This window comes from Leuresthes tenuis, unplaced genomic scaffold (assembly GCF_036924035.1).
Source record: "Leuresthes tenuis unplaced genomic scaffold, fLeuTen1.0.hap1 SCAF_7, whole genome shotgun sequence".
Classification (NCBI taxonomy): Eukaryota; Metazoa; Chordata; class Actinopteri; order Atheriniformes; family Atherinopsidae; genus Leuresthes; species Leuresthes tenuis.
This window is the reverse complement of record NW_027325361.1, coordinates 23,109,803-23,136,557: the sequence shown is the minus strand read 5'-3', so window position 1 is coordinate 23,136,557 and position 26,755 is coordinate 23,109,803. Positions and strand designations below refer to the sequence as shown.

The following is a 26,755-nucleotide window of genomic DNA, read 5'->3' as shown; positions in this document are numbered from 1 at the left end:
GACAATTAATAACAGAACTGTATTAAAAAAAAGAATATACAGAAGTCTGATCAGGTTGGTCATTTGGATTTATGTGTCATATTCTGCAGGGCAGCTGGGAGTCAGAGAGTGGACCCCCACCCCCTCTCCCTCCACCCAGGCTAACCCCCAACCCACCCGATCCCTAGCTCATCATCATCAGACACCAGCAGCTGGTAGCATGCCCCCATTGAACTCCCTCCAGCACTTACTGGGCCTGGCTAATCACTGGTGCTCGCCACCAACCGCAGCCACCACACCTGCCCCCCCCCTTGCTCCTCACTGATGGGACTGTCCCATCTGGGTCCTTGTGATGGGGGTGTCTTCTTACAGCTCAAAACAGCTCAAGGTGCAAGTGAGAAGCGAGGAAACATCCACGATGTGGGAATGTAATTACCAAAACTCTGATACAGCAGACTTCAGTAACAACACTGTGATAGTAATAGTAATGAGTATGATTGCTGTGTTCACTCTTGGCAGACTCTTAGCAGTCATAACAATCAACTTTAAGGGCTTTTTTTCACCAATAATGCTCTCTGGGTTTATGTGAGGTTATAAAATTTCCTGTGTTTTTGTAATCAAGTCATTTTGATTTTGAAAAGGTATTGTATAAGTGACAATGCAGGGCGTTATGCTGATTGGAGTTTATTCTTAGATTAGTCATCATCATTAGCAGGCACCAGATGGTAGATTGATCACGCACATTGCTTTGCTGCTCTGATATCTGTTTTAGTCATTGGAATCCACATTCACGCACAGATACCGGAGTGAGTTATTTAGCTTTGGGCTGTTAAAGGAGAACAACCCGTGTCTGTTGATGTTATAAAAACAAATAAGCTGCTGGGTTCACACAACAAAGGCACTGAACAAGCAAAAATAAAGGTGGGCCTTTTATTCAAACCCAGAGACAGAAGAGTTACTCATTTGCATCTCTCAAATTTACAGCTGATATTTGTGTAGTTGTTTAGAAGGGAAGAGGGGAGATTTACTCAGGGAGAGGCAGATGAAACCCCCTCTATTAATTTCCTCTTGAGTCCTCACAGTCAGATAAACTATAGGACGTAGAACCATCTGACTCTTTCATCCACATAAAAATAGAATATGCCTGTGGTCATGTAGTGCTGCTGCTGGTGGTCATTTACGAGACACATCATATGGTAGGGTTGCCTCAGCTTTGCGTACAGAACAGGCGATGGAGATTCATCTCCCCTGACATGCGCTGACATAGAAAACTATATTTAGCTGATGGCGTCCGTGCGTAAAGTGACGTTAGACGCACGGACAACGGTTGTGTTCTGAATATTGAGGCTTCGAGCCCAAGAAAACTGGACACAATGTAGGCTGCTGATGTTGAGGCTCATGGCAAAACAATGTTGAGGGGAAGCACAAAGAGGACAAAATTGTACAAAAGGACAAAATCTGCCACATGAGACATGTCAAGTTAATCATTTAATTCATTACCAGTGATGTAGATATTGTATGAGCTTAGTCGCGATATTGTTTTTTTTTTGTTTGTTTTCGGGAATTGAACTTATGGGTTTACATGGATCATAGGGGCATTAAATTCTAAATATAACAAAGCTGTCGTGCCCTGTGAACTTTCATCCTACTAAACAGCGCAGTTAGCTGCGTGTAATGCTACAACAGGCTCATTAGCAGAATGAATTAAAGAAAACTATGACTGCAACAGGCGCACGATGCAACTCACCCTACCGTAGGCTACTTTTCGGAGCGTAGTGAGGGTGTAGGCCTACTGCACTTTATGAATAATGAAAAAGTGACGTAAACAATGCGGTCCTCTTTGCGGCTCGGGCTCGAGGCTCGAGGCGGGCGCACAGAGGCGTGATGCGGTCGTGACGTAGTTTCAATCGGGGACCTTTAATCCTCTGCCGCAGCAGCACAACCGGTTACCAGAGGAGGGGGTAGCACGGTCAGACAGGAATGGGCCGCACAGGCTAGGTTAGCGTACAAGGCCGAAAAAGCTCGGTCTTTAGATAGAAGATAATATTACCGAGTAAAAGAGATTTTACAACAAGAACGAGGCGAATATTTGCATAGGCCAGACCCCCTCCTCGCTATGCTTTAGCCTACAGCCTATCAACAGACATTCTCCTGCTGAAAAGACCTCATAGAAACGACGGTTAATTATATTTTCAAGAGCATATTTGCTTCATTGAAAAGCAGTGTTTGGTATTTGTAGTCGGCGTAGGGATACTGCGCCTCGTCCGGCCGGTTTTTCTGCGAGCAGTGCATTCCCCGGTTCGCCCTTCAGAAGCGTCGCCGCGTCCCCGGTTTTCCTGTCAGCTGCTGCGCATCAGCACAACATGCAGGATGAGCCTGTGGGGGTGACAACCACGCAGTTACCTCCGTCAGCCGAAGAAGAGGACCGCAGCATCGACACAGTCAGACATTCTGCAAGGCAACCGAACCAAACCGACAACCAGCTGAGCTCGTTCACGTCGGATTACAGCCACCTAAACCAGAAGATAGCTTTCCCTGTTTTCGATCGAGAGCGTTTTTGCCCGACGCAGTCTCTCCGTGACCTTCAGCACAGCCGAATAATACATCAGCAGTTAAGTCAGCACACTGAGTTTATCCCAGCAGCGTTGCCCCCACCCCAGGGACATTTCAGTCACCTGCCGCAGAGGCAGCCCTTCTCCAAACCCGACCGTAGCGTTGCTGACCCCTGCGGCTCTCCTGTGGAAGAGGCTGAAGCCGATGCTGCATCGCCATCCGTAAATATAAGCAAGATCCAAATGGACTCCCCCATCGCCCACCATTTAAATAACGGCAATGGCAGCAGCAGCACCGGCAACATGTTGTCCGGAGGTCTCGGCGCCGCTTTCCCGAACCTCCCCAGCCAGGAGATGCAGAGCGCCAGCGGTGGCTCGTCTTCACCCTCCCTCCCCGGGTTCGGAACCCCTTGGTCAGTTCAGACCAGCTCCTCACCCCCACCAGTGCCCAACTCTATCAATCCCATCCACGCGAACGCCATCAACCAGATGCCCAGCACGGACTCTGAGAACAGCTTCTACCCAGGTATCCCTTCCTCCATCAACCCGGCCTTCTTCCAGAGTTTTTCGCCGGTGTCAGCTAATCCGTGCGCCGGGATTAATGTGCAGGGCTTCAGCGGTCCTTTCTCGCCTCAGATAAACGTCCCTCAGCAGCCGCAGAGTCGCAGGTCCCCGGTCAGTCCCCAGATGCATCCCCAGCAGGGCGCCTTCCTGCAGCAGAGGAACAATTACAACCAACACCAGGTGAGTTGCTGGAGAGCATAAATCACACGAAGGTGACACATTGTGAGGGCTAATCTACCATCATGATTACTTACACGGTAGCTAGTATGTTCATTCAGTGTTTATAAATAGATATCAAGCCCCACCACAGCCCCATTCTCTGCTGCCTATTTGAATAAAAACGGTAGGGCTCTATACGTTTACGTGAAGACCAGCACTTGGATGTCTTTAGATTGAAGATCACCCTGTGACGTTGTAGAGCTAAAGCCTGAATATGTGCGTGTGATTGGGCGCATGCATGTACAATCTCCAGCCACAGTCTTTGAAGGATAAACAGTTCTTTTCATAATCATAAAAAAAAGCATGATGCATTATGCAAGGGCTCAAGTCACTACTCTTGAGGCAAAGGGAGGGAGGGCTGAACAGGGGAACAAGGGAGCATCGCTGAATCTAGCTGTTGTTCTCTCCTGGAAGCTGGCAGTGGGATGCAGTCACATGGCACCGGACCATCCCTGTCTTGTGGTTCACTCGGTGGGAATACAAAGGCTGGAAGGGTTCTGTGTCCTAAATGGGTGCTTATTTGGGTGAAATGAAAGCACCCAGTATGTTGGTTGGTGTTCCTGCAGACAGTTTGGAGACCCTGAGGAGAGACGGCAACAGCAGATGCTTAGATGATTGTTCCGGTTATGCAGCAGATGAGCTGGCAGCCTTCAGCTTCAGGTTTCTCATGTGATTTGCACACTGGGTGTGTGCAAGGGATCTTGTGTGTGGCTGGGTGTGCCTGTAGTGCATCTGCAGTGTTGTCGTTTCACCAACCTTTAACCCCCTCGCTTTGACTCCAGTTTGAATAGATTTGCATGAAACCATCAAACATAGTCGCACGATTGTTGTCTTCATGACCATGTGATCAAAAGTAGATTGAAACAAGAAAAAACAGAAAAGAAATGCAAGATTTTTTTGCAGTCGGTCCTTGGTACAGGGGGATGTAAATGTAGACTAGATTGTAGAGAGTTGTCTGTGTGTGATTTCCACATCAGATTAGGCATGATGAGATTGAATGTATGATGCTTAAGAAGGGGACACAAGGTCCAGGTGGAGGGAGAGTGTGTAAGTTACATTGGTGGTGTCGCAGGGCATGGGATGCTTAGTATTAGTCTTAAAGCCGTAAATCTTCTTATCTACCCACCCGTTACAGGAGCAGATCAAGTTAGACAGTGACTGATTGGGGTGTGGTGGGGGGGGGGTTCAATTATAGGATAGGATGAAATGGAAATAATCTACATTTATACACGTTCGTGACATTTCTAACCCTTTCTGTGTCCCTCTCTTTGTCGCGCCTGCAGCCCATGGTGAAGCCGTCTCCATGGGGCAGTCACCAGGGGAACGGCTGGGGCTCCGGTGGGATGTCTTGGGGCAGGGACCACCGCAGAGGGAGTGGCATGGGTGCACCCGGCTCGGTCAGTCACGTCTCGCCCCTGAAGAAGCCCTTCTCCAGCAACGTCATCGCCCCGCCCAAGTTCCCACGCTCCGGAGGGACGCTGGGGCCTAAGTCCTGGATAGAGGAGAACATGTTCCGCACAGACAGCAACAGCAACTCCTTGTTGCCCCTGCAGGTACGTGGTGAGGAAGGGCTGTGGCTGCATTGGCTGGTGTCGTTGGTTTTGTATGATGATTTCTTTGGTGTGTGTGTGTCTGTGTGTGTGTATGTGGGTGGGTGACAGAAAGGTTTTGTTTTACGGCGCGAGGGTCCGTAAAAAAGAACCAGTGACAGAGGCGGGGTCAATCAGATGAATTACAGATTAGACCAAAGGGCATAATAAAAGTTTCTGATAGGCAGAATTTACGAATTTACTTAGAGGAGGGGAATTCATCCTTATGTGTTTTTTTCCATGTTATATGTTAGTCAATGTCTATCAAAGAAAGGTGAGGCTATTTCATGCAAACAAAACTGCAAGGATTAAATTGGTAGAAATTCAAATCTATGTAATTCACTTACTAATAATGTGTATAACATATGAAAAATCCCCGAATGCTAGTATTTTGCTTGTTTATACAATCCAACTGGATTCTTATCCAGTATTCATGAGGCTGCGTTATTTTCTAATACTCCTCACGTAAGCTGTTTTCACTCACGCGCCACAGTGCTGAACTTCTCTAGACATCACCCAGAGGGGCTGAAATGTGACAATAGAAATGTTCATGAGTGAATAGTGCAGGTAACTGTCCTGAAAAGAGTAGCAGCAAACGAGTGGGCGTCTCATGTCCTGCCTCCTGTCCGCTCAGCCCAGCTGCCAACGCTGGCTCCAACTGAAGTCCATTAGCATGAACGCAACTGACTCTGCCAATCTTTTTTTTTTTGGTCTGAGAGAGCAACTCCAGACAATGTACATTGTCCTGAACGTGTCTTATGATATTGGCTGGAGCGTCTTTGTTAAAATGATTGTAGTGTCACCTCCTCAAAAGCTTACCGTTGGGAATACAGCTTTTAGCTCGAGAGCTCAGATTAACTTGTTTATTTCTCCTGTGAAACATTCAGACACAGTGCAACTCATTTAAAATGAAATATTCTGCATCAATTGTTTATTAAAGTGTTGAGAAAAGTACATCTGTTGATGATAGATCTTATAATTTCCTGAACACATAATGAATACTTTGCAAAAACTGCTAAAAGCTCTAACTCGGTCAGTGTATTATTGTGTCGTAATGACTTCTTAAATTCACATAAATCAGGTTCTTGGATCGCGGCGCTGTGGCTGTGACTCATTCAAACTGTGTCACTAAATTGTGTGACTGTTGCTATGAGCTCAAATTATTAGTGGGATGCTTCCTATTCCAGGAAACAGGGCTGACTCCATGGATTGTTAATTTCCATAAACAGTCTCGGATCCAGAATTTTTCAGATTCCAAGTCTTTTCCTTCCTTCCTTTCTGTTTAATGTTTGGCAGCCAGTGACAGACTGTGTCTCTGCTGTGTCATGTTTTTCACATCACACAGAGAGAGCGTATAGGGTGTGTGATAGTTTGTTTCTGAACAACAGACAGGCGTGACATCATCTGGAAACACTTTTTTTTTTGTTTAAAAAAAGAATATCCATTTTTAACACGAATCTTTTGTTTTTTTAGACTTTGAGCTGCCATGAACTGACTCATGTCATGAATCAGGACGGTCTGGTCTGTACTATCTGGAAGATCAGTTCAGTCAAAATGATAAATACAGGTTTTGTCTTGAACGCTGGGTGAAGCCATCACAATGTCAACAATGCTGACAGCGTGTTTACTCAGAGTCACAGGCACAGTAGTCTTTTGGGGAGGACTTAACATTTCTCAGGACTCCTTTAGGGTAAAGATTCATATGGGAGCTCCTACAGGTTCATCAGGAGAGCTGAAGTGACGTTATGACCATCAGCTGGTTGGCAGAAGAGTGTATTTACTTTTAATTGCATATAGGCTCAGCTTCATTCTTTTTTAACATCAATGTTAAAAGTATTTGACATACAGCCAGTGTTTATGCTGTGAGAGTTATTCTTTTGTTGTTGTTTTTAAAAGGATGCTGATGCTGCCGTCATATGATTTAACCACTCAAAAGACTCTTGGATGCAATCCTAATTTCCAGGGGAAATGTATCCGTTTTCTTTTTCAGATCAAGTATTGCTCATCTCACCTTACATCTGTGTTTTTAAAGGATATTTGGATGGCTAGAGAAGTGGCAAAACCAAGTGGGATTAGGCCAAAAAAACTCAGAGGACAGTCTAAAAACATGGCTGGCTTCAGTCCCTTTAGTTTGGATGGGAAAAACATGGGTACATCCTTTGAAACACAACCAGATGTCGCTGGAAGGACACGTTACTGCCGAGCACCCCAACTGAAATGCCATTTAGTTCCATTGTATCAATGAAAAATCTCCTAATGTGGACTTGGTAATGGAGAATAATCTTCATGAATAGAAACTAATTACAGATAAATAACAAAATGCATCTGGTGGAATTTCACAGACCTAAAGACACAAATGCTATAAACACTTTCAGTCATTTCCAGTATCTAACAGGCTGTCTATAGTTAATCAGTGATTCTTTTAACAGAGTTTGAAATCCAGATCATTTCAGCCTTAGTTATACACTGTTTGATGTAATTCAACCTCAGCTCTCCATTTTCTGATTTACTTTCATTGTTGCACTGAAAACAAGTGAAACCAACACCGAAGTGACATACAACCACAGCAGTGACATCATCGTGTGGCAGCTTTAGCTCAGGAGGGATAGTGGTCATCTGCCAATCAGAGGATTGCCTTCCCCAGTCCATTTGCTGTTCATGGGCAGGACACTGAAGCCCACTTTGCTCCACTGAGTCAATTTGCATGTGAATATGTGTATGTGGGTGAATGTGGCTTATAAGGAAAAGGTCAACAAGACCAGAAAAGTGCTGTTGAAGTGCTGTCCATAATCGCCAAGTTGCCACTATGTTCAGTGTAGATTAGCCGCTCTGGTGTATCATCATCATCATCATTATTATTATTATTATTCACCAGAATATTACATTAAGGCAGGATTTACAGATACGTGTTTCAGGCCTCAACAGTCCAGCTTTTCATTCGCTTTGAATGGGAAGACATTGTGTGCAGTCAGATTGAAATAGGGCCCATTGCTTTGCTAGTGTCAGGTACAGTGGAAAGAGGCAGCGCAGGCACCAGCCAATAGAAAAACGTGTCAGATCTTGTGACGGATTGCCCTCCTTTCAGTATTAACCCATCTGTATCATGTGAAATCTACCTAAAAACAACCATCTTGGTGGCCCGTTGATGAACACAGACCTTCATCTCAGCTGTGCTGGTCTCTGTTTTCACTCCCACTCTGTCTCCCTGTTCAAACATCACATGGAATCTATCATAGGCCTTTTACAAGCTTACCTTCAGACTTCAGAACCAAATAAATACGGAAAGAATGTTAATCTGAACTTGAGGTACTTGCTCATTTAAATCGCTTACATGTTAAGCCAAGTAGCTTTACACTCAGAGGCTTTATTAATCATATGCAAAAGCACACAAGTGTGCTTGAAATGTGAGGGTTTGGCCCTGCACCGTGAAGAGCGTTTGTTTTTCTCAGACCTTGATGTAGAACCTCACACCTGTGTTTTACAGGACCGCTCCCGAATGTACGACAGTCTGAACATGCACTCCCTGGAGAGCTCTCTGATCGACATCATGCGAGCCGAGCAGGATCCCATGAAAGGTAAGATGGCCTTTCCCTTTCAGCCTGGGTTTGCAAGGTCAGGGGAAGGTGATCGTGTTCGGGGAGGTGACCCAACATTGTGCAGAGCGACTCTTTGCAGGGAAGTGACAGGCCCAATGCTCGCAGAGCTGAGTTGTTTTTCCACACACAAGCTTATTTTCTCCCCGCTGTGAGCTTAATACTTGTGCCACCAGCTGCACATTTACATGACCTTAAAGCTCTGATCCTGTTGCTGCTTAACCTGGGCAGCACACAGATCTGAGTAAGAAGTGAAGAACAGGCACAAGTGGAAGCGTGGTGTTTTTCTGCGTCGTGAGGGTCTAATTACTGCTCGATCATCCACGTGTATCACACCAAACTTTAGACTATTGAACTTAAAGAGAGATGAATGAGCCTGAGTTTCTTCTGAATTATACCTCGCAAGTATGCAGTGGCAGGCAGAGAATGTACTGTCATGTGACACTGTCCTGGCCCCCTGCGCTCAACTGCTGAACATCAGAGGAGCAGTGTCAAATGACTGCACCACTCAGACTCTCCTCTCCCACTGACGGCTGCTTGTAGCTCATTTTCAGCCGAGCAAGCCAGATACACTCTCACTTTACAATATTACAGAGAAAGAACAGCACTGGAACAACCAGACATGACTTCAGTGGTTACTGGTTTGTACCCGTGTCACGCATCAAGCACCATCCTTAGTATTTTCCGATTGTTCAACCCGCGCTGTCGTTTGCGGGGTGAGTTTCTTGTGTTTCCTGGCTGAACAGATGGAGAGGACATGGCCTAATGTGCACAGACGGGGGGTGGGGGGGATCTGGACTAATTTTAGACGCGATCACACTTCCACACACTGTATATGACAGCCAAGAGGGGAGATGAGAGGGAAAGTGGGTTTGCAAGGGCCATTTATAGCATTGGCATAGTTAACACATGATAGCATTCTGGCTAACAGCTTCAAAATATAAAACTACATACACATGTTTTTGTCAGGGATTCCCAATTTTATATTGGCCTCTGAAGGCCTCTAAACTTCTGTATCTTATTAATAATTTGTGGAACTAAACCGGCACAAGTTTAGATATATGCTGTGCTATAAGGAGAATATATTTCTATTCATTATGTTTAAGAATTTTGACACTTTTACCATTAACTTTTACCACTTCAGCAATTTGTTTGGAAAAAAATAAGGAGGATATGAGATGGAGACATGTTAAGAACTAGCCCATGAGAGAAAACCTTTTCTAACCTCAAAACTGAAAAATAACTAAAAGTTAGTAAAGCTGCAATGGATTATTTTCCTCTTTCATTCACTGTATGAAATGTCAGAAAATAAAAAAGGTCTTTTTTCCTTCCTTGCCGATAAAAGCTCCCGCCGCCACCCCTGCTCTCAGTCATCTTTGCTTAAAAAACTGAGGCAGTCAGTTAACTGAAGAACTGTTTTAAGTTAGATTGAAATACAAATAGAAAACTGCAGTGAAGGTTAGTGTAAAATCTGACACCAGCGATACTTTGGGACAACTGACGTCTGCTCTATAAAGGCACGATGAGACATTTCTGACCCAATCCCAGGCGGCTTGGGTGGCTTTTTATGTGCGTCTATTCCCATGTTGTGTTTGTCCTGTGCTCTCCATCTATTTGGCTTCATTCATACTAGTGTATTTCTGTCTGGATGTATGTATAACGTCTGTGTGTGTGTGTGTTTCTCATGTCAGGCCGTGTGGGATGCCCTAACCCAGGGGCTGACGGCCTTCTCATGCTCAATGGTAATTATCACTTAGCACCACGACCCTCGGTGTCTCATGACGCTTCCTCTGTCACTTATTAGCTCAGCATACACGCTCACGTGACTTCATACAACAGGACCACTCTGTGTGAGATGCTTTTATTCTTTCTTTTTTTTCCTTTTGTAACAGTACTCTCATGAAAGGATTAGCGCCATTGTTACACTCAGTCATGAGGACTTTGAATGCACCTCAAGCAGTACTCGGTTACATCCTCCCATTAAAGTTTTAATGCCGGTCAGCATTATTGTTTTTCCTGCAGAGACCTTTTTTGCCTCACGCGTGGACACATTCTATTGGTATCAAAAATGAAAATCTAGTCTCAGCAGGACATAAATTCAGGTCAGACAGCATTCCCAAAAAATTCTGAGCATGCTTTTTTTTTTCTTATCCTGTCTGGCGTTTGCTGGCTCCTCTTGAGACACTGCGATCAGATCATTATTTTTGTCCTCCTTTGGAGGTAGTTTTTGGCTCACGTCTCTGAGGCCACACGTGTTGCTGTGTGTGATGAGACCTGCTGTCCCTGACAGAGGACATCCAGGACTTTTGAGTAATGTTGTTTGCCTTTAATCAGTGTATCTCTCTGATTTTACAACAGATCAGAACACTTTTATGGGGGAAAAAAGATAGAAGCATCTTTTCTTTGTAATAGGAGCATGAACATGGTTCGTGTCCTCAACAAAAACATAAGCCATGGGCAGCCGTTGTCTTCTAGTTCCTGCAAAGTTTTGTTGGAACAAGATTTAAGACGCTTCAAGTATTGAATTCCATTTAGCTTAAGGACACTGACTCAGCTGATGAGTGGATGGTTAAAGAGGTCAAGAGATAGGTGCATATTTTACTCTTTTGTCACAAATAGCCTCTGAGAAATGTTTGCACAGCTGAAACTTGCACTCTTGTACTTTTCTGCACGCAGCCAGGAGCTATGGGAGACGTCGAGGTAAATCCAGCTTTCTCCAATGTGTTTTTCCTCCTTTGTTTTATTTCCTTGTGGCATGTGTTGTTGCTTATTGTAAATGAATGCCAAACTGAAGCCTTGAGTCTGGAGTGAGACTTCACAGTCATTCTACTCTTGAACTGTGGATCACGTTCATATTAACTTGCAACATAAAGTTTTACATTCTAAATTGTGATTGGCGATTGAAAATACACCACAAATACTTTGACTTTATTGTCTTAGTATCCAGACATGCATGATGGCAAAGGTTTCAGGGTTGGCCATGTTAATCTGAGGCACTATGGCTGTGCCTCCTCCTTATAGATAAGTGTAAAGACTTTATTGTTCATGACGGCTGTCTGTACAGAGGTGTAATGGTACGTGTTTTTTTTGTGTGACAGTGCACAGCTCTCAGCTCAGTTGGAAACTTTCTGTCCCAGAAGGCACAATCGTGCACATTTGCTATGACTGTGCATGTCTGTTAGCTCTGCATGGACTGATGACCTGTCCTATTGCCCAGGCTCCAACCTTTTGAGAGCCTTCAGAATAAAGTACTGTAGCTAACAGATGGACGTGAGGCTGTGCTCTCAGTACTGATAAAAAGGGAGGGAGGCAGCAAAAATAAGGAGCTGAAATCGCACCGCTCATTCATCTTAAATCTGATCACGTTGCACCTCTCTTGATGGACACTTTTTTTCTTGTTTATTTAGGACTGAAAGTGCCAGAATGTACAGTTGTGACTTTCTTGCCTTGAACAAGCTCATTATTGTCAAAAAATTACAACGATTTGACTTAACTTATAAACCTGGATCAGGATTGCAAAGGCAAGTTAGGAATGTGATTGAACCGTCCATCATGACATCAGTAATAAACTGAATTTGAACACATTTGAAGCAAACGTCCGTACAAGTTCCACTTGCAGAATAGAGCTGTTCTTCTTCTTCTAAGGTTTTCAGTACCAGCTAACATCTAACCTTGCTCTAAAATTTGTTTCTAAAAATCTTGATTTATTTTTTAGAATTTTGTTTAAAAAGACAAACAAACCCTGGCTTCTTTCTGAATATGTTGGTACAATAGATATCAATAGCTCTTCACCATTTTACACATGTTTTCTGGGTTTTCAAAAGTGGATGTAGCCTGAGTACGGTCACATGTCTTACGACATGCCGTTCATTCCCTCTATTAGTGTCGGCACTGCTAGCTTTCTCGTCTTAGCCACAGCAGTCAAAGAGAAAAGTTCCTCATTCGGCTCACAAATCATGTGTAAAGTAACCGTGAATCAGCCAGCAAGAGTTGCTGCTAATCCAGCATCGTTTTGCTAAGCTCATGACAACCACTTAGTTAGCTAGCTTGGTATGTAGCAAAAAAAATGTGATGAGCTAAAAAGTTTTAATATCAGTTTGATTCAGTCAACAACCACTTTTGCCATCACTGCCTAACACATGCCAGCTTGCTGTGAACGTATTTATTGAGCATGACGCAATATGTCCCTGTGAAACAAAAAGCTGCATCAAAGTGATTAAAAATGAATCGAAGGTGTCACGCAATCTTTTTGACATTGAAATATGAATGATAAAATGACATGAGTTTTGATCATTTCCTCAGTTTTTCTTCTGTAATTTGGACAGTTTATTGGTATTGGTGGTTAAGTAATCCCTTTTAAAAATCTGTACCCTTTGGGGTTCTGCGTGCCTCTGCCATTTTGTTAACAGCTTTGCTTTGCTCCACCTGCCCTCCCAATCCTGCTTCATCTGCCACGCTGCTCAGAGTGGAGCGCACATGACTGAAGTCACAGTCTCAGATCTGTAAAAACAGTGTCCACAATCCTTACTTTAAGCTGCTGCTCTCTCACAACCATGCAGCGTTCAGCTGGGATATGAGCAGAGAGGTTCATTCTATCCTGTTTCATTAGTAATATTTACTTCACCTAATGGGGAAGCTAGTCTAATCATTTGACTGGGGATAGATACGTGTTTGTGTTCTAAAGTGTTTAACAATGTTGTCACCACCAATGTTTGACAACTGCTGTTTCCTTATCTGCCTTTTTTGCTCTACCAGGCCGCTCCTCCCTCTTTCCTATTGATGACAATCTCCTCGATGATGGCCACGGCAACCAAGGTGTCCCAGGAGTTCTTGGCTCCCCTAACTGTTACCCCCACCAAAACGGGGAGCGCATCGAGCGTTTCTCTCGTAAGGTGTTTGTGGGAGGATTGCCTCCTGACATAGACGAAGGTGAAGACAACTGAAAGTTTGCGGTGATGCTGTTGTTCTGCTTGTCCTTTGGTGTTTCTGTTCCACCATCTGTCTTTCTCTCTCATCACCCATCTGTTCCCTTTTTTTTCCCCTCAGATGAAATCACCTCGAGCTTTCGTCGCTTTGGTCACCTGGTGGTGGACTGGCCACACAAAGCAGAGAGCAAATCCTATTTTCCACCAAAAGGTACTGACAAAAGCAGTGAGCTGCAATAGACACGCAATTTATAGTTTACTAAGCTCAGCTGCATTCACTCTGAGCTTTGATGGTGTGAAGCTACGGTGCAAATAAAGAGACGTCATCTTGAATAATGGTAACCCAAGGAGAGTCGTAAAGCTCTAAAGGTCTTCTGTGTGTTGAACGCACACATTGAGGCTCTGTATGTCTGTGTTTGTTCTAGGATATGCATTCCTGCTGTTCCAGGAGGAGAGCTCCGTGCAGGCTCTGATTGAGGCCTGCATGGAGGAGGACGGGAAGCTCTACCTGTGTGTTTCCAGCCCCACTATCAAGGACAAACCCGTGAGTTCACCATGCACTGTCTCACAGTAGAAAGCTGTGGTGTCACTGACATTTTATGTGAGCAAAAAGAAAGAAGTTATTTAGTTTTTAATATGACTTTGACTCCAGGTGCAAATTAGACCTTGGAACCTCAGTGACAGTGATTTTGTGATGGATGGATCTCAGCCCCTCGATCCTCGCAAGACCATCTTTGTGGGAGGTGTCCCTCGCCCTTTGAGAGCAAGTTAGTGCACTGGTTTTGTTTGACAGACATATAGCCTCAGATGGACAGCTTCTGCTCTGCTTCTTCTCACATCCTTCCTCCTCACCTCCTTTCACTTATTTCCTTTTTATCTTCCCTCTTTTTCACCCTATGATTAGTTGAGCTGGCCATGATTATGGATCGCCTCTATGGTGGAGTGTGCTACGCAGGAATTGACACAGATCCGGAGCTCAAGTACCCCAAGGGGGCCGGACGAGTGGCCTTCTCCAATCAGCAGAGTTACATCGCTGCCATTAGCGCGAGATTCGTCCAGCTGCAGCATGGCGACATTGATAAGCGGGTACGACCTCCCTCTCATTATCAGTTCCCACAATCCCTTCTTTTCATAATGTGTATCTGAAGCTATCATTATTGGGCTGACTCATTCACACAATTTCTGTATGTCTCTGTGCTTTAAGTGTTCCTTCTGTTGCTTCAGAGCTTTAATGATTAGTTTCCTTCTCCGTCACTGTTGCATTATGTTTCATCCCTTCATCAGCATTCTAATTCTATGCATTTATTTCTGTCTCCTCATGAATTTGTGTCTGCAGGTGGAGGTGAAGCCCTACGTCTTGGACGACCAGCTGTGTGATGAGTGCCAGGGTGCCCGCTGCGGGGGGAAATTTGCCCCCTTTTTCTGCGCTAATGTCACCTGCCTTCAGTACTACTGCGAGTTCTGCTGGGCCAACATCCACTCCCGCGCAGGACGAGAGTTTCACAAGCCCCTGGTCAAAGAGGGCGCCGACCGCCCCCGCCAGATTCACTTCCGCTGGAACTAGAGATGCGACTCCACATGATTACACAGCCAGAGGAAAGGGAAATGAAACACTGGCTAACAGGAAAAAGAGCATCACTCTGCCTCTCCTGCTTTCCTAAGCTATCAGTATAATCAAGTGCGTAACACTATACAGTATATACTATATATAGCTATATATCTTTTGTAGCAGCCAAACACCACAAGCCTCAGTTTTTCACCAAAACCCCCCTCACATCTCAGGCTCTGACAACTCTACAACTCTTTTGTGGTACTTTCATCTTTTCTAAGAGAAGATTTAAAAAAGAGATTGATTTTTGTAGCTTTTTTTATTATTATTATTATGATTATAATTATTATTATGATTACTATTATTATTTTTGTATGTGAGATTTAAAATAGAAACGGGAATGTTTTTTGCATGGGGGCAGCTTGTCTGTCTATTTGTCTGCTGCTAGCAACCACACCGTGCGTTCAGTGCACACTTGTTTCCGGGAAAAACCTTGATTCTTTAACGTTGACGCCTGCCGCAGGTCATTAACCAAAGGTAGCAAAATGATAGGAAGCGCAAAATTGACACATTGTCTGCCGCGAAACAAATCTTGTTTTCTAACATCTTCTTTTTTAGAGAGTTTATTCGAGGAAAAGAAAATATAGGGTTATTTTTTGCGCTCATACTGACCTGTAGAGTGATACCTCAAAATACAAAATCTGGTTTCTGCTAACTGTATACAACATTTATACTTAACAAGCTACTTTAGAAGCTTTGCTGCTATATATACATATATATGAATAGATATGTTGGCATATTTAATGCCATTTATGAACCCGAATCATGTAAAATAAAATGCAGTATGCACTCAACCACTTATGGCCCACGTTGCCATAGAAAGAGTTAGAGTGCATGTATCCACAATAGGCTTAGCTACACGAATAGCATGCAGGATAGATGTGGGGGGAAAAAAAGATTAAAAAAGAAATACCCTGCAATCATACTTAATGGCGAGAGAAAAACTCTATAGTGATTCTATAGCATGATCAATTACAGAAGCCTGAGAGGGAAAAAATCTGATGACGTTCAATAAGTGAAAATAACATATGTAAACTTGCATGCATTGATGTGTCTCTGTTGTTTGATCTGTTTACATACTTAGAAATTCAAAAAGTGATATTGGTTCACCTGTAGACTTAGTGAATGCCATCGTTTGGTGACATGGTGGCTTACATGGCAAAAGAAAAAAAAACCCAAGAAAAAGAAGAAAAAAAAAAAGCAAAAAGGTGTTGAAAAGCAGAGTGGTGTTCAGTGGTTTGTGTTTGTGTCGTCCATGTGCTGTGTGACTGTTGCTAGTGTAGACGTAGGCTCTAGTTTAGTTGCTGACAGATGACATAGAGGAGAGTCTATCAACATGCCTTTACCCTTCCTACCCTGAATCTTTGTACGGCTCCAGTGGTTAATCTGTTAAAGCGTCGCAGAGCAGATGCAAACTCAAGACTTTCAGTTTGAAAAGAGTGAACTGGGTCACAGTAATAAGCCTCCTTAGAGCACGTCATTACACTGCTTATTTTGTAATGGAACCGTCACACTTTCATGCTGCGTGGCTACAGCTCCATAAATCCAAGGAAGCTCTGGCCCGGTTACTGGACGATGAAGCATCTCTGCATCTCCTCACCACACTTTTACAATGAGGAAGATGGCGCTCGGCCTTTTGGCGTGCTCAAGGTGAAGCTCTCTTTGTTTATATACCGTTTTGTTTGAATTCCACCCCGACTCTTGAAAGACTCTTTCAGAACTATTTAGGGACAATCTCTCTGTAAGGATGGCGGCCCGGCCGTCCGTTCGGTACTGTACAAGTGTGTCGCTGTGGTTTTAGTGTTCCATGCCCCTGTGTGTGCTCCTCAGTATCAGTGTTAAGGCGTCAAGTGTGTGCTGTTACAAAACCTTAACGGGATGGAAACTCTAAGCTTAACTTCTTCTCTAGCTGGTTTGGTTGATTTGACTTGTTTGTGTCGACTACTTGCTCATCACTGGCCCTTCAGTATGCTTTTTATAATATATATATTATGCACTACTTTTCTATATCCCTGCTTATTTTCCTTCTTTTTCGCACCTTCAAGTGGTTTCAGTGCAGATGCGTGCTCCACCTATTTATAATTGTATAGATGATTTATTAAATTTTTATTTTTTCATGATTACGTATTTAAGATGTAGCGTGAAGCAGTGGTCTTAAGTTATCTATGTTTTGTGTGAATAGAGCAAGAATCCAATATTTTCTAATATATTCTAATGTAATCTGTCTGTTGCGAGGACCGGGAGTCAGAATGGCATCGCAGGCTGTGACTCGATTAGAGGCAGAAGCTAAATCCCCTCCTGCTCTCCTCCCCCTCGCCTCCCCTCTCCTCTCCCTCCCTCGTGGCTTTAGTTCTCATGGCGTCTCATGATGTTTGGATATCGTCACCTGTAACACTTGACTCGTGCTGTTTTTTGTGAGGTTCTATTTTCTATGTTCAACACTGTTACTTTGTCCTGTATGTGTCCTTGTTTTTGTAAAAATCATATTTATTTCACTATTTTTGTAGACAAAAAAGAAAAAAAAGACTATTTGATTTTGATTGTATTTTTCTATTTAAATAGGACTAATATTCCAATTTACCCCCACCCCCACCCCCCATAATGTCCAAAAGTTCTGTTCAAAGACAAAGAATCATGTCATTCGTGACATCATCAGAGTTTTTGATACACAGTCGATTCTTATTTTGATACACATGACACGTTTCATTTGAAGGAAGGAAACATGAAGGTTTTATTTCATTCTGGGAAGACACTTGAGATTCTCCCCTGTTGCATCGAGGCCTCGGCTGCCTGTCCTCGTAGATGCTCTGAAACTTGAATATAACACATTTTGAAAGGCTGACTAACCTCGAATCTGTGTTGTGATGTGCAATACTGTTTCTAATGTTTGTATAAAAGTAAGAACTACAGTGTAAACCTTTTTAATGCAGATTTATTTTTTTCATTGCATATTTTGCAGATTTCTGATCCACAGTGTCATTTTTTACTGTCAGAAAAAGAAACCCCGTTTTTTCATTGCAAGTATTTTTAAATCCAGATATCTTTGTACTGATGTAAATGATTGTAGTTATTTTGGATAGTGTTTTGCTAACAAAAGGAGAGACTTTTTCATGCATATTTCTATTTCCTTTCATCTTGTTTTATCCCGCATTTTTATTTCGTTTAATAGTAGCAAAATTCTTGGAATAATTTTTTTCATATTTAAACCTCATTGGTATTATTTTGTATTTTTATGTGAAAACACACTATATATAATTTAAGATGCTAATTGCTAAGATATCATTTTGAGTTTGATTATTTCTAAAGCTAAATATTTGTAATTTTATTGTTAAAGTGACTAATTTCTAAATCAGAGTTTGTGTATAGATTCACTGAAGTGGTTTATGAGGTGTTTGGATTGTAATTATTACTGAATGGTTCTTTGATATGCAAAATGAATATCATGTTTATTTTTATTTTTGTTGGTTTTGTATTTAAATGGGGTGTTGATTACAATCTTCTTTTTTTTTTTCTTTTTCTTTCACTTCCTGAATAAAGACCCATTCTGTTTGGACACAATTTGGCTGTATGCATTTCCTCTTCTTCCTTATTGAGCTGTAGTTTGTCGGCTTCATACATAACCCAGTTTCCAAAAAAACAAAGCTGAAGACGATGATTTTGAAAGTCAAATATGCCCACGGTTTTATTGGCATTGGGACATATAAAATGTCAAAATTGTCACATTTTTTTTTATATTTGAATCAAAAATCGACCTGTCCAGGGTGTACCCTGCCTCTCGCCCGATGACCATCGGGACAGGCTCCAGCCCACCCCGCGACCCGACCGACAGATTAAGCGGGTATAGAAAATGGATGGATGAATCAAATATCCTCAGTTCTAAATGGCTGCCAGTTAAATTTTTCAGAACAGCTTGGTTGGAGGCAGGTTTATCCCTGTGTTGCATCACCTCTACTGTTAACAATACCACACGTTTTTCAGAACCGAGGAAACTGATTAAAGTTTTATTTGTTCTCACCTATTTTAATCCCAACAGTTCTGGGCTGTATGTTTGATTACATGCAACTAGGAGGTTATGTAATAGGTTTGGTTAGTAGATCTTTTTTCTATACCTTTTTTCTATACCAGATCTATACCTGAATCCAGAATTTCTTATTAAACCTTGGCAGATGTTTGCTATCGCGTACTAATCTTGTTCCTTAATGTGCCAAATGTCTTCAGTGGATGACGGGGCTGAACTGCAAGCAGGTCAGTTTAGCACCCTAATACAATGGCCAACCCATATGTGCAGAATGATGTCTGGCATCGTCTTGCTGAAATAAGTTGAAACGTCCCTGAAAAAGATGTTATTTGTATTGATTTGTTGCATGACATAGAATAGAACAGAGTAGAATAGAAAAATGTCAGCAGTCACTGTTAAAAAACCTTTTGGCTGTGGTGACAAAGGACCTCCTGAACCTCTCAGTCCTAGATGAGCCTCTGACTGCAACTGCTCCTCTGTCCTGCCAAGATGCTGTAGAGGGGATGTTCATTGTTCTCCAAAACAGAATATAATAGCCATGTGCACTGATGAACCCCTATTTGTAATCCGTCCCTTTTTTGACAATGCAATGATAAACTAAGTGATCTTGCCATGTTTAGCATAAAGTATATAACATCCATGTTCTCTTAATATAATTCACAATTTCATATGTCCTACCACTGGACTATTTCTGTCATTGACAAAGTCTTAAATGAACATGGACCCAAAGAACACAGAAGCCCTTCTTGATTTTGTTTAAATGTAATTTATTGTTGTTGCTATTTTCATGTTAAGAGTTTTCATTTGCATTTGTGGATCCAGTGAAGAAATGTGCTCACCACCAATGATCAGAAGTATTCCTTAGGCTGAAATCACAAGCAGACAGCAAGGCAAGGGCAAGGAAAGTTTATTTGTAGAGCATAATTTGTACACAAGGCAATTCAAAGTGCTTTACAGCTACATAAAATCATGTGAAGGCAAATAAAATCATTCCAAAAAACATAAAAATAATCATTAAATTAAAAGCGAAGAGTTCAGATAAAATACTTTCAGTTGTCATATGTACAGCTAAATAGAACTGTTTTCAGCCTGGATTTATACATTGTCAGAGTTGAGGCCTGTTTCACATCTTCTGGAAGACTGTTCCAGATTTTAGGAGCATGAAACTGAAAAGCAACCTCATCTTGTTTAGTCCTGACTCTGGGCAACAACAGGAGACCCCTCCCTGAGGTTCTCAGAGTCTATTCTCTGAGCGACAGGAAGCCAGTGCAGAGACCTGAGTACTGGACTAATATGGTCGTATTTCCTGGTTCTAGTCAGGACTCGAGCAGCAGCATTCTGGATGTACTGCAGCCAGCTGCCTTACAGCCCGTTTCGAGAGCCCAGTGAGCAGGTTGTTACAGCAGTCTAACTTGCCGGAGACAAACGTATGGATTAGTCTTTCTAAGTCTGGTTTAGACACTTTGATCCTGGCAATGTTTTTTAGACGGTAGAAAGCTGCTGATGTTATTGATTTAATGTGGCTGTTAAAGTTCAGGTCTGAGTCCAATATTACCCCTAGATTTCTAACTTGATTATTAGGTTTTAGAGAGAGAGTCTCAAGGTGACTGACAACACTTTGTTTCTGTGGGCCACAGACAATGATTTCAGTTTTGTCTGAGTTTAGCTGGAGAAAATTGTTCTGCACACACACACTGATCTGTTCGATGCAGTGACACAATGTATCTACAGGCAAATGATGACAAATGGTGATTTGACAGCAGTATGCTGCTACTGTTGGACAGTGCTGGTGTTTCACTGACCCAAACAGTCGCCTGCCAATCAGAAAGTTGGTTCAACTCCAGGCTTCTCCAGGCTACATGTCAAAGTGTTGGGCAAGACACTGAACCCCATGTGTCCATCGGTGTGTGAATGATTAGAGAAAAAGCACTGTATTGTGTGCTGTATGAGTGAATAAGTGAACGTGACATGTAGTGTGAAAGCACTTTGAGTTGTCAGCTTGACTAGAAAAGCGTTATACAAGAACCATTCATTTACCATATTTCTAGACAGCTTTATCATAATTTCCAGATAATTTATTGGATGACTCAATCCCTGTTATTGATAAGAAGGCTAAGTGGCTAGGCTAACCTAAGCCAAGAGAAGCTCTAAAAAAAAAGATAATATACATGTTTTTACTAAGGTTGTTGTGGTACTTTTAGTGATTGTATTAATGTTTCCCTGTTTCGAAAGCATAATCCAAAATTTCAAATAAATGTGTCCAACACTGTATCTATTAGATGGCTCAAGCCCTCCGCTATCAATGAAGCGACTTAGCTACGTGACAAAGCCAAGGCACCTGTTACATCAAAAAGAATATAAAGGTACGTCATCTAACTTTTCTGAAAACACTGTGTTAATCTCTCTAGTTTACACCAAAGTGGCAGTACAGTTACACATGCTCTGATGAAAACACTCAAATGTTACTCAAAAAGAAGGGTCACATAGTGCAACTGTGCAAATATTTGCTATTATATATATTGCTAGTTGGTTTAGCATGCTAAACCCAGCTGATTAGCAGTAATAACAAAGGACAGCTGAAGATAATGAGAATGAATTTAACTCAGAAGGCAATTTTGTAGGTCAGAGTTAAGGGTTCTTCCAGGGTTTTGCATTTTGATTTCGAAGCGCCTTAGTTTTTTTTTTTTTAGTGTTTTCCTAGGTGTATGTGCTTGCTCTCTCTTCACTCAGCACAGTATTAATGACACCCAGTTTACTTTCCACTTGGCCAGAGCCTCGTCATTGTTTTCCAGGTTTGCTCGTACTTTGTTTTCTACCATCCTCATCGGAACTCCTCCCTGATAGGTTCATTCTCTGGGGCCATCTTTTCATTCTTGTCAAGCTCAAAGAGTGGTACAGGATTCAGCCTGTGTGGACTATACATATCTACCCCTCATTCAATGTTCAAAATTTTGCTTTGTGATGCTTTGTTTGTTTGTTTTTTCCTATGTGCTATCTGTAAATGGAAAACCATTCTTAGTATGTGAAAAAGAAATTATCCCTGATGTCCACCAATGAAACATCACGTCACTTTTGGCGCCATCTTGGGGTAGATATCAGAAATGCAAATAAAATTTGCATGCTGAGGTCAACAAGTCACAAATGAGGTTTGTCATGCATTGATCTCTTTTCATTTTAAAATATCCAAGTTGCTGGCATCTACACTAACCACATTAGTCTTCATGCATGACATAATGGAGATTATTCTGTGTGCACATAATGAGTCTGGCCTGATGACAGTTGTTTGAGAAGTTTATGAGGCAGAGAGAAGGGAGTGGATAAAGGAGGGTGAGTGGAGGGAGGGAGGGAGTGCAGGCTGCTGCTGCACTCGGAGAAGCTGTCAACAGCGAAGCAGCTGAGCTCTGCACGCAAATGTGTGAGAGTAACATGCTCAGCATAGACTCGCATCGCGCAAAAGACTTGAATCTGAGCAGACAGGAGGACAGAGGCACACAACAGTGAGAATTCTGATCTGGAGATGAACAGCAGCAGGGTGTGGGGTAAGAATACGTATGTCTGTCTGCTCTGTCTATTGACTCTCAAAGGACATCTCTCACTGAGAATGACAAACATTACAGAAACTTATGCATGCAAGCCTGATTATGTGGTCTGTTACATTGCACCTAGTTGATTGGAAAAACAAAAAAACAAAACAAAAAAACAGGAGAAGAAGTTTGATGTGTTAAAAGGTCATGTAATAAATTCTAGTAGGAATCACTGCTAAACTCTGACTTCAGTTAAGGATTATTTTCTCATCGCAGATGCACACATCTTCTGTGTAGGATAGCCAACCAGCAGAAGTTGCCTTGTTCTCCCTCTTCAAGAGCAAAGTAACACGTTTTAAACCTTAAATTGGACATAGATGTCTTTATATTTCCATCATTCAAAGAACTATTGTGAGACTTTTGATAAATACCCTTGTGGAACTGTTTCATAGCCTTTAAAGAGTTTTGCTTGTAATAGCACATATTTGTGTGCAGCTGTGTTTGCATGCATGTACTGGTTGTCCTCACTGGTGTGTTGTTAAAAAGAGGATCTTTTTTTTAAAGACAACTCTTTTACCAGCGCTGACATCATCACAGTTGAGCGGAACTGAGGGGGGGGGGGTTTCTCTCTCACAGGACCTCTCGCTGGCTCTGTGACCATCTCATTTCCCTCGAAATCAAAAACATGCCGCACTAATGAGGTGGCGGATCAGTTCAGAGCAACGTGTTTCGTGTGTGTCTGATGTGCCAACAAGCTGCACATGTGTAACAACGACGAAAAAACCCTCACTTTCTGTGTAAAGTCTCTGAAGGGGATCAGCCTTCTGTATAGCGCTGACACAAATGTTCCAACGCCCCCACCAACCAGAGACAAACAGCAGATACATTCTCACACCTACGTTGGCAAATCTGCCAAAAATAAGCATGTGTATTAATCATATCTGTAAATCCCTCTGCTGAACTCCCTAGAGATTTCCCCAAGGAGAGCACAATTTGTCAGTATATGTCCATATGACTTCATCAGTGCGGAATGTTTGATGTGCGGCATCCGTACAGTTTGCTGAATGAAGAGAAACATGGCAGTTCACCACTTTTGGATCATGAGCGTTATTTTGATTTAATTGTTTTCTGTTATTGAAACAGGGCTGAGGTTATGCCCTGGACTTCCTCTCCAAGTAACATGATTGTAAAATATCTGCTCAGTTCCATTGCTTCATGTTTAGGTCCCTCTGACAGAAAGTGTTCTTGCTTGTTGTGTCATAAGTAAGGAATGTTTTGGCAGAAAGAGAACTTGGAACAGAGACAAAGATTCTGTTTGAGGTTTTTCTCATGTGATTCTGTAGCTGGATGGGAACGTTAAGAACCAAAGGCTCCAAATTATGAAATCACATCTGGCCTCATCTTATAACAAATTAGCTTCACTGACACGATTTTGCTCTGTCTGCCACCCAGACAACAACTCCGTGAGTGCTTCATGGTGGTGTGAAAGGAACAGTCTGGCACCACAACTTTATCCTGTCAAACAGAACAATTTCTGAGAAACTGACGCTGAACATAAAAGGATACCTGTTTTCTTCTTCTACAGATTTGAAGATATGGTTGTTGATGGGAGTGATCTGTCTTTGCCACTGCGTCTTTGGACAGCTGTTTGAGACCAAGCACAAAGGAACGCCGCGACTGATCTGCAGTGTCCCCGGGTCACCGGGCCTGCCAGGCAAACCAGGTTCCAGTGGCCCTCCGGGAGCAGATGGGAATGTGGGTATCCCAGGAAGAGATGGCAGAGATGGCAGGAAGGGGGAAAAGGGAGAAAAGGGAGACACAGGTATAATATAAACATAAACAGATAGTTTATATGTGCTGACAAAGAATCCCTACCAAATCTGTGCAAGAAAATAAAACCTGGCACAGCACAGATTTCTTATCTAATGGCTGGCATCAGCTGGAGCAAAGAGGAAATGAACTTGTGTACCCCACAAAGGAATTTAGTTATTAAATGAAATGTCATTCAAATTATGGAGGACTTGTCTAAATCAGCATCTACTACAGGCTTAAAGATGAATGACAACTCAGCGTAAACAAGCTTCAGGCCACTGTTTTCTAAAGAAGAACATGACCATGATAAACAGCTGCGAGCAAACATGGACAGTGTGCTTTAAAACAACAGCCTTTGAGCATACCAGTATATCTCGCTAACAAGCAAGTGAAAACAACTTAAAGCCATTCTAAATTTCACACACCACGCTTCACAATATGTGCTAACGGGCTAAAAGCTGCTGTCTTTACACAAAGGATCAAGTAGATCTGAGTTTCAGATCCAGATAGCAGTGGACAGGAGCCGCTTTTGGTAGATACCAAAAACAGTTCCAGTGTTTGCTCTTCTTTTAACGTTCTGGCTTAATGTAAGCGCTCTATGGCTCTTTATTTAAGTAAAAATAGTCCGCAGATAACATATGACCTATTTAAATAAACTGATGAATTCAGTTTATTTCTGTTAAGTAAAGTTAGGGCACTTTAAAAAAAGTTCAAGTCCACTTAAGTACAAAGCAGTTCAATGCATTTGAATTTGTATTCAATAAATTAAGTCCACATCAACCCATTTGGTTTCCTTCTATGTAGCTTATTGTTAGCTTTGATGTTAGCTGTAATGTTAGCTGTAATGTTATATCCTCATTTGTAAGCTGCTTTGGATAAAAGCATCTGCTAAATGCATAAACATAAACTATTATAACCTAACCCGACTTATTATATTATATATATTATGATATTATTATTATAATTATAATTATATCATAACCCAACTTACTCATGACTACCTTCCCATTAAATAAGGTTGGATTCTGTAAGATGGTAGGCTCTGACCTTTCCCAAGATTCCCACACAACATGCAGTTTATCATGATTATTCACCAAATTCACTTCTCACGATTGCTCAGGAGCTAAGTCTTTCACACAGGAAAAGGATGCTATAACATGCCAAAAATATGTGGAAGGATTGTGCTTGTTTGCCTCACCCAGCAGGAATATCATACTGTTATCACCTATGAAGTCTTGACTGCAGTAAATCTGTCAGGGATAAACAATTGTCACACACCAAAGTTTTCCATTATGTGTCAAACCACACCATTAATTTCAGCACATGCTCAGGCTAACAGAGCCTGCTCAAACATGCAGTGTGTCCTTGCTCCAGGGTATTTGCTGTGTGGATGGTGACAACTGGTTAAGAGGTAGTGTGGAAGAATCAAGACAAACGTTTGCTGCTCGTATGTCAAGATGGCTGTGTTCCAGTGGTGACTTCATACATGACAACTGGGTGTGGAGTTCAGTTTCCACTGATTCAATAGTCTGCTTCAAGAAACTGAAAACAACTCTTTTAATGGAGAACTGATCAAAAGAGAAATACTTTTTGTTGATGACAGTGCAGAATTGATGGTATGGATGTGATGTTTCTGTTTCAGGCCTAAAGGGCAGGGTAGGCCCAACGGGCAAGATCGGAGAGCGAGGTGAACGTGGCCCTGCTGGGAAACGAGGCCCTACAGGAGAAAACGGAGATGTGGGCCTTCCCGGTCCTCCGGGCCGCGATGGAGATAAAGGGGACAAGGGCAAACGAGGGCCCCATGGAACTGCCGGAATCTGCAAATGTGGTAGCCTGCTGCCTAAATCTGCTTTCTCAGTGGGAATCACCAGCAGTTACCCTGCAGAAAAGACCCCCATCAAGTTCAACAAGGTCCTCTTCGATGAAGGCGGACACTACAACCCGCAGACGGGCAAGTTCATCTGTGCGTACCCTGGCATTTATTACTTCTCCTACGACATCACACTGGCCAACAAACACCTAGCCATCGGTCTGGTGCAGAATGGTCAGTATCGCATCAAAACCTTTGACGCCAACACTGGAAACCATGATGTGGCTTCTGGGTCCACTGCCATGTACCTGAACCCAGAAGATGAAGTTTGGATGGAGATCTTCTTCCCCGACCAGAACGGTCTATTTGCAGACCCTGGCTGGGCCGACAGCCTGTTCTCTGGCTTCCTGCTCTATGCAGACACAAACTACTTTGACACACTGGCAGAGGACTACTCTTAGAACCCGGAAACACAAAACAAAAACCCCAAACTGCTAGTCACTGTTGTTTCCATTGTTTTATAACACATATAGTATGGTTTAGCTATATTTTTATACAAAT

The 26,755-nt window shown here is 42.5% G+C and overlaps 2 protein-coding genes across 5 annotated transcripts; both read left to right on the top strand.

The window, feature by feature from the left end:
* Positions 1-1,881: 1,881 nt before the first annotated feature.
* cpeb2 (cytoplasmic polyadenylation element binding protein 2) lies at positions 1,882-15,940 on the top strand. 4 transcript variants are annotated; one of them, XM_072390013.1, is made up of 11 exons: positions 1,882-3,275; positions 4,598-4,867; positions 8,388-8,478; positions 10,188-10,238; positions 11,173-11,196; positions 13,252-13,425; positions 13,543-13,632; positions 13,847-13,965; positions 14,074-14,188; positions 14,326-14,507; positions 14,758-15,940. In XM_072390013.1, exons 1-11 carry the CDS (start codon positions 2,343-2,345, stop codon positions 14,983-14,985), a joined length of 2,277 nt encoding a protein of 758 aa, XP_072246114.1. In that variant the 5' UTR covers positions 1,882-2,342; the 3' UTR covers positions 14,986-15,940. The 4 variants fall into 4 exon arrangements, with proteins under 4 accessions (XP_072246114.1, XP_072246116.1, XP_072246117.1 ...); XM_072390015.1 differs by lacking the exon at positions 10,188-10,238; XM_072390014.1 differs by lacking the exon at positions 11,173-11,196 and having other exon boundaries at positions 1,883-3,275.
* A 6,455-nt stretch (positions 15,941-22,395) lies between these two features.
* Positions 22,396-26,755, top strand: c1qtnf7 (C1q and TNF related 7). Its single transcript, XM_072388736.1, has 3 exons — positions 22,396-22,587; positions 24,158-24,394; positions 26,027-26,755. The coding sequence occupies exons 1-3, from the start codon at positions 22,566-22,568 to the stop codon at positions 26,653-26,655; spliced, it is 888 nt and encodes a 295-aa protein (XP_072244837.1). The 5' UTR covers positions 22,396-22,565; the 3' UTR covers positions 26,656-26,755.

What these genes read in the sequence shown, in the direction of transcription:
- c1qtnf7 (XM_072388736.1), top strand. Translation starts at nt 22,566, where the DNA reads ATGAACAGCAGCAGGGTGTGGG. An exon ending in GAACAGCAGCAGGGTGTGGG is followed by an intron (nt 22,588 to 24,157) that starts GTAAGAATACGT and finishes CTTCTTCTACAG; the next exon opens with ATTTGAAGATATGGTTGTTG. An exon ending in GGGAGAAAAGGGAGACACAG is followed by an intron (nt 24,395 to 26,026) that starts GTATAATATAAA and finishes TTTCTGTTTCAG; the next exon opens with GCCTAAAGGGCAGGGTAGGC.
- cpeb2 (XM_072390013.1), top strand. Translation starts at nt 2,343, where the DNA reads ATGCAGGATGAGCCTGTGGGGGTGACAACCACGCAGTTACCTCCGTCA. An exon ending in ACTCCTTGTTGCCCCTGCAG is followed by an intron (nt 4,868 to 8,387) that starts GTACGTGGTGAG and finishes TGTGTTTTACAG; the next exon opens with GACCGCTCCCGAATGTACGA. An exon ending in ATCCTATTTTCCACCAAAAG is followed by an intron (nt 13,633 to 13,846) that starts GTACTGACAAAA and finishes TGTTTGTTCTAG; the next exon opens with GATATGCATTCCTGCTGTTC.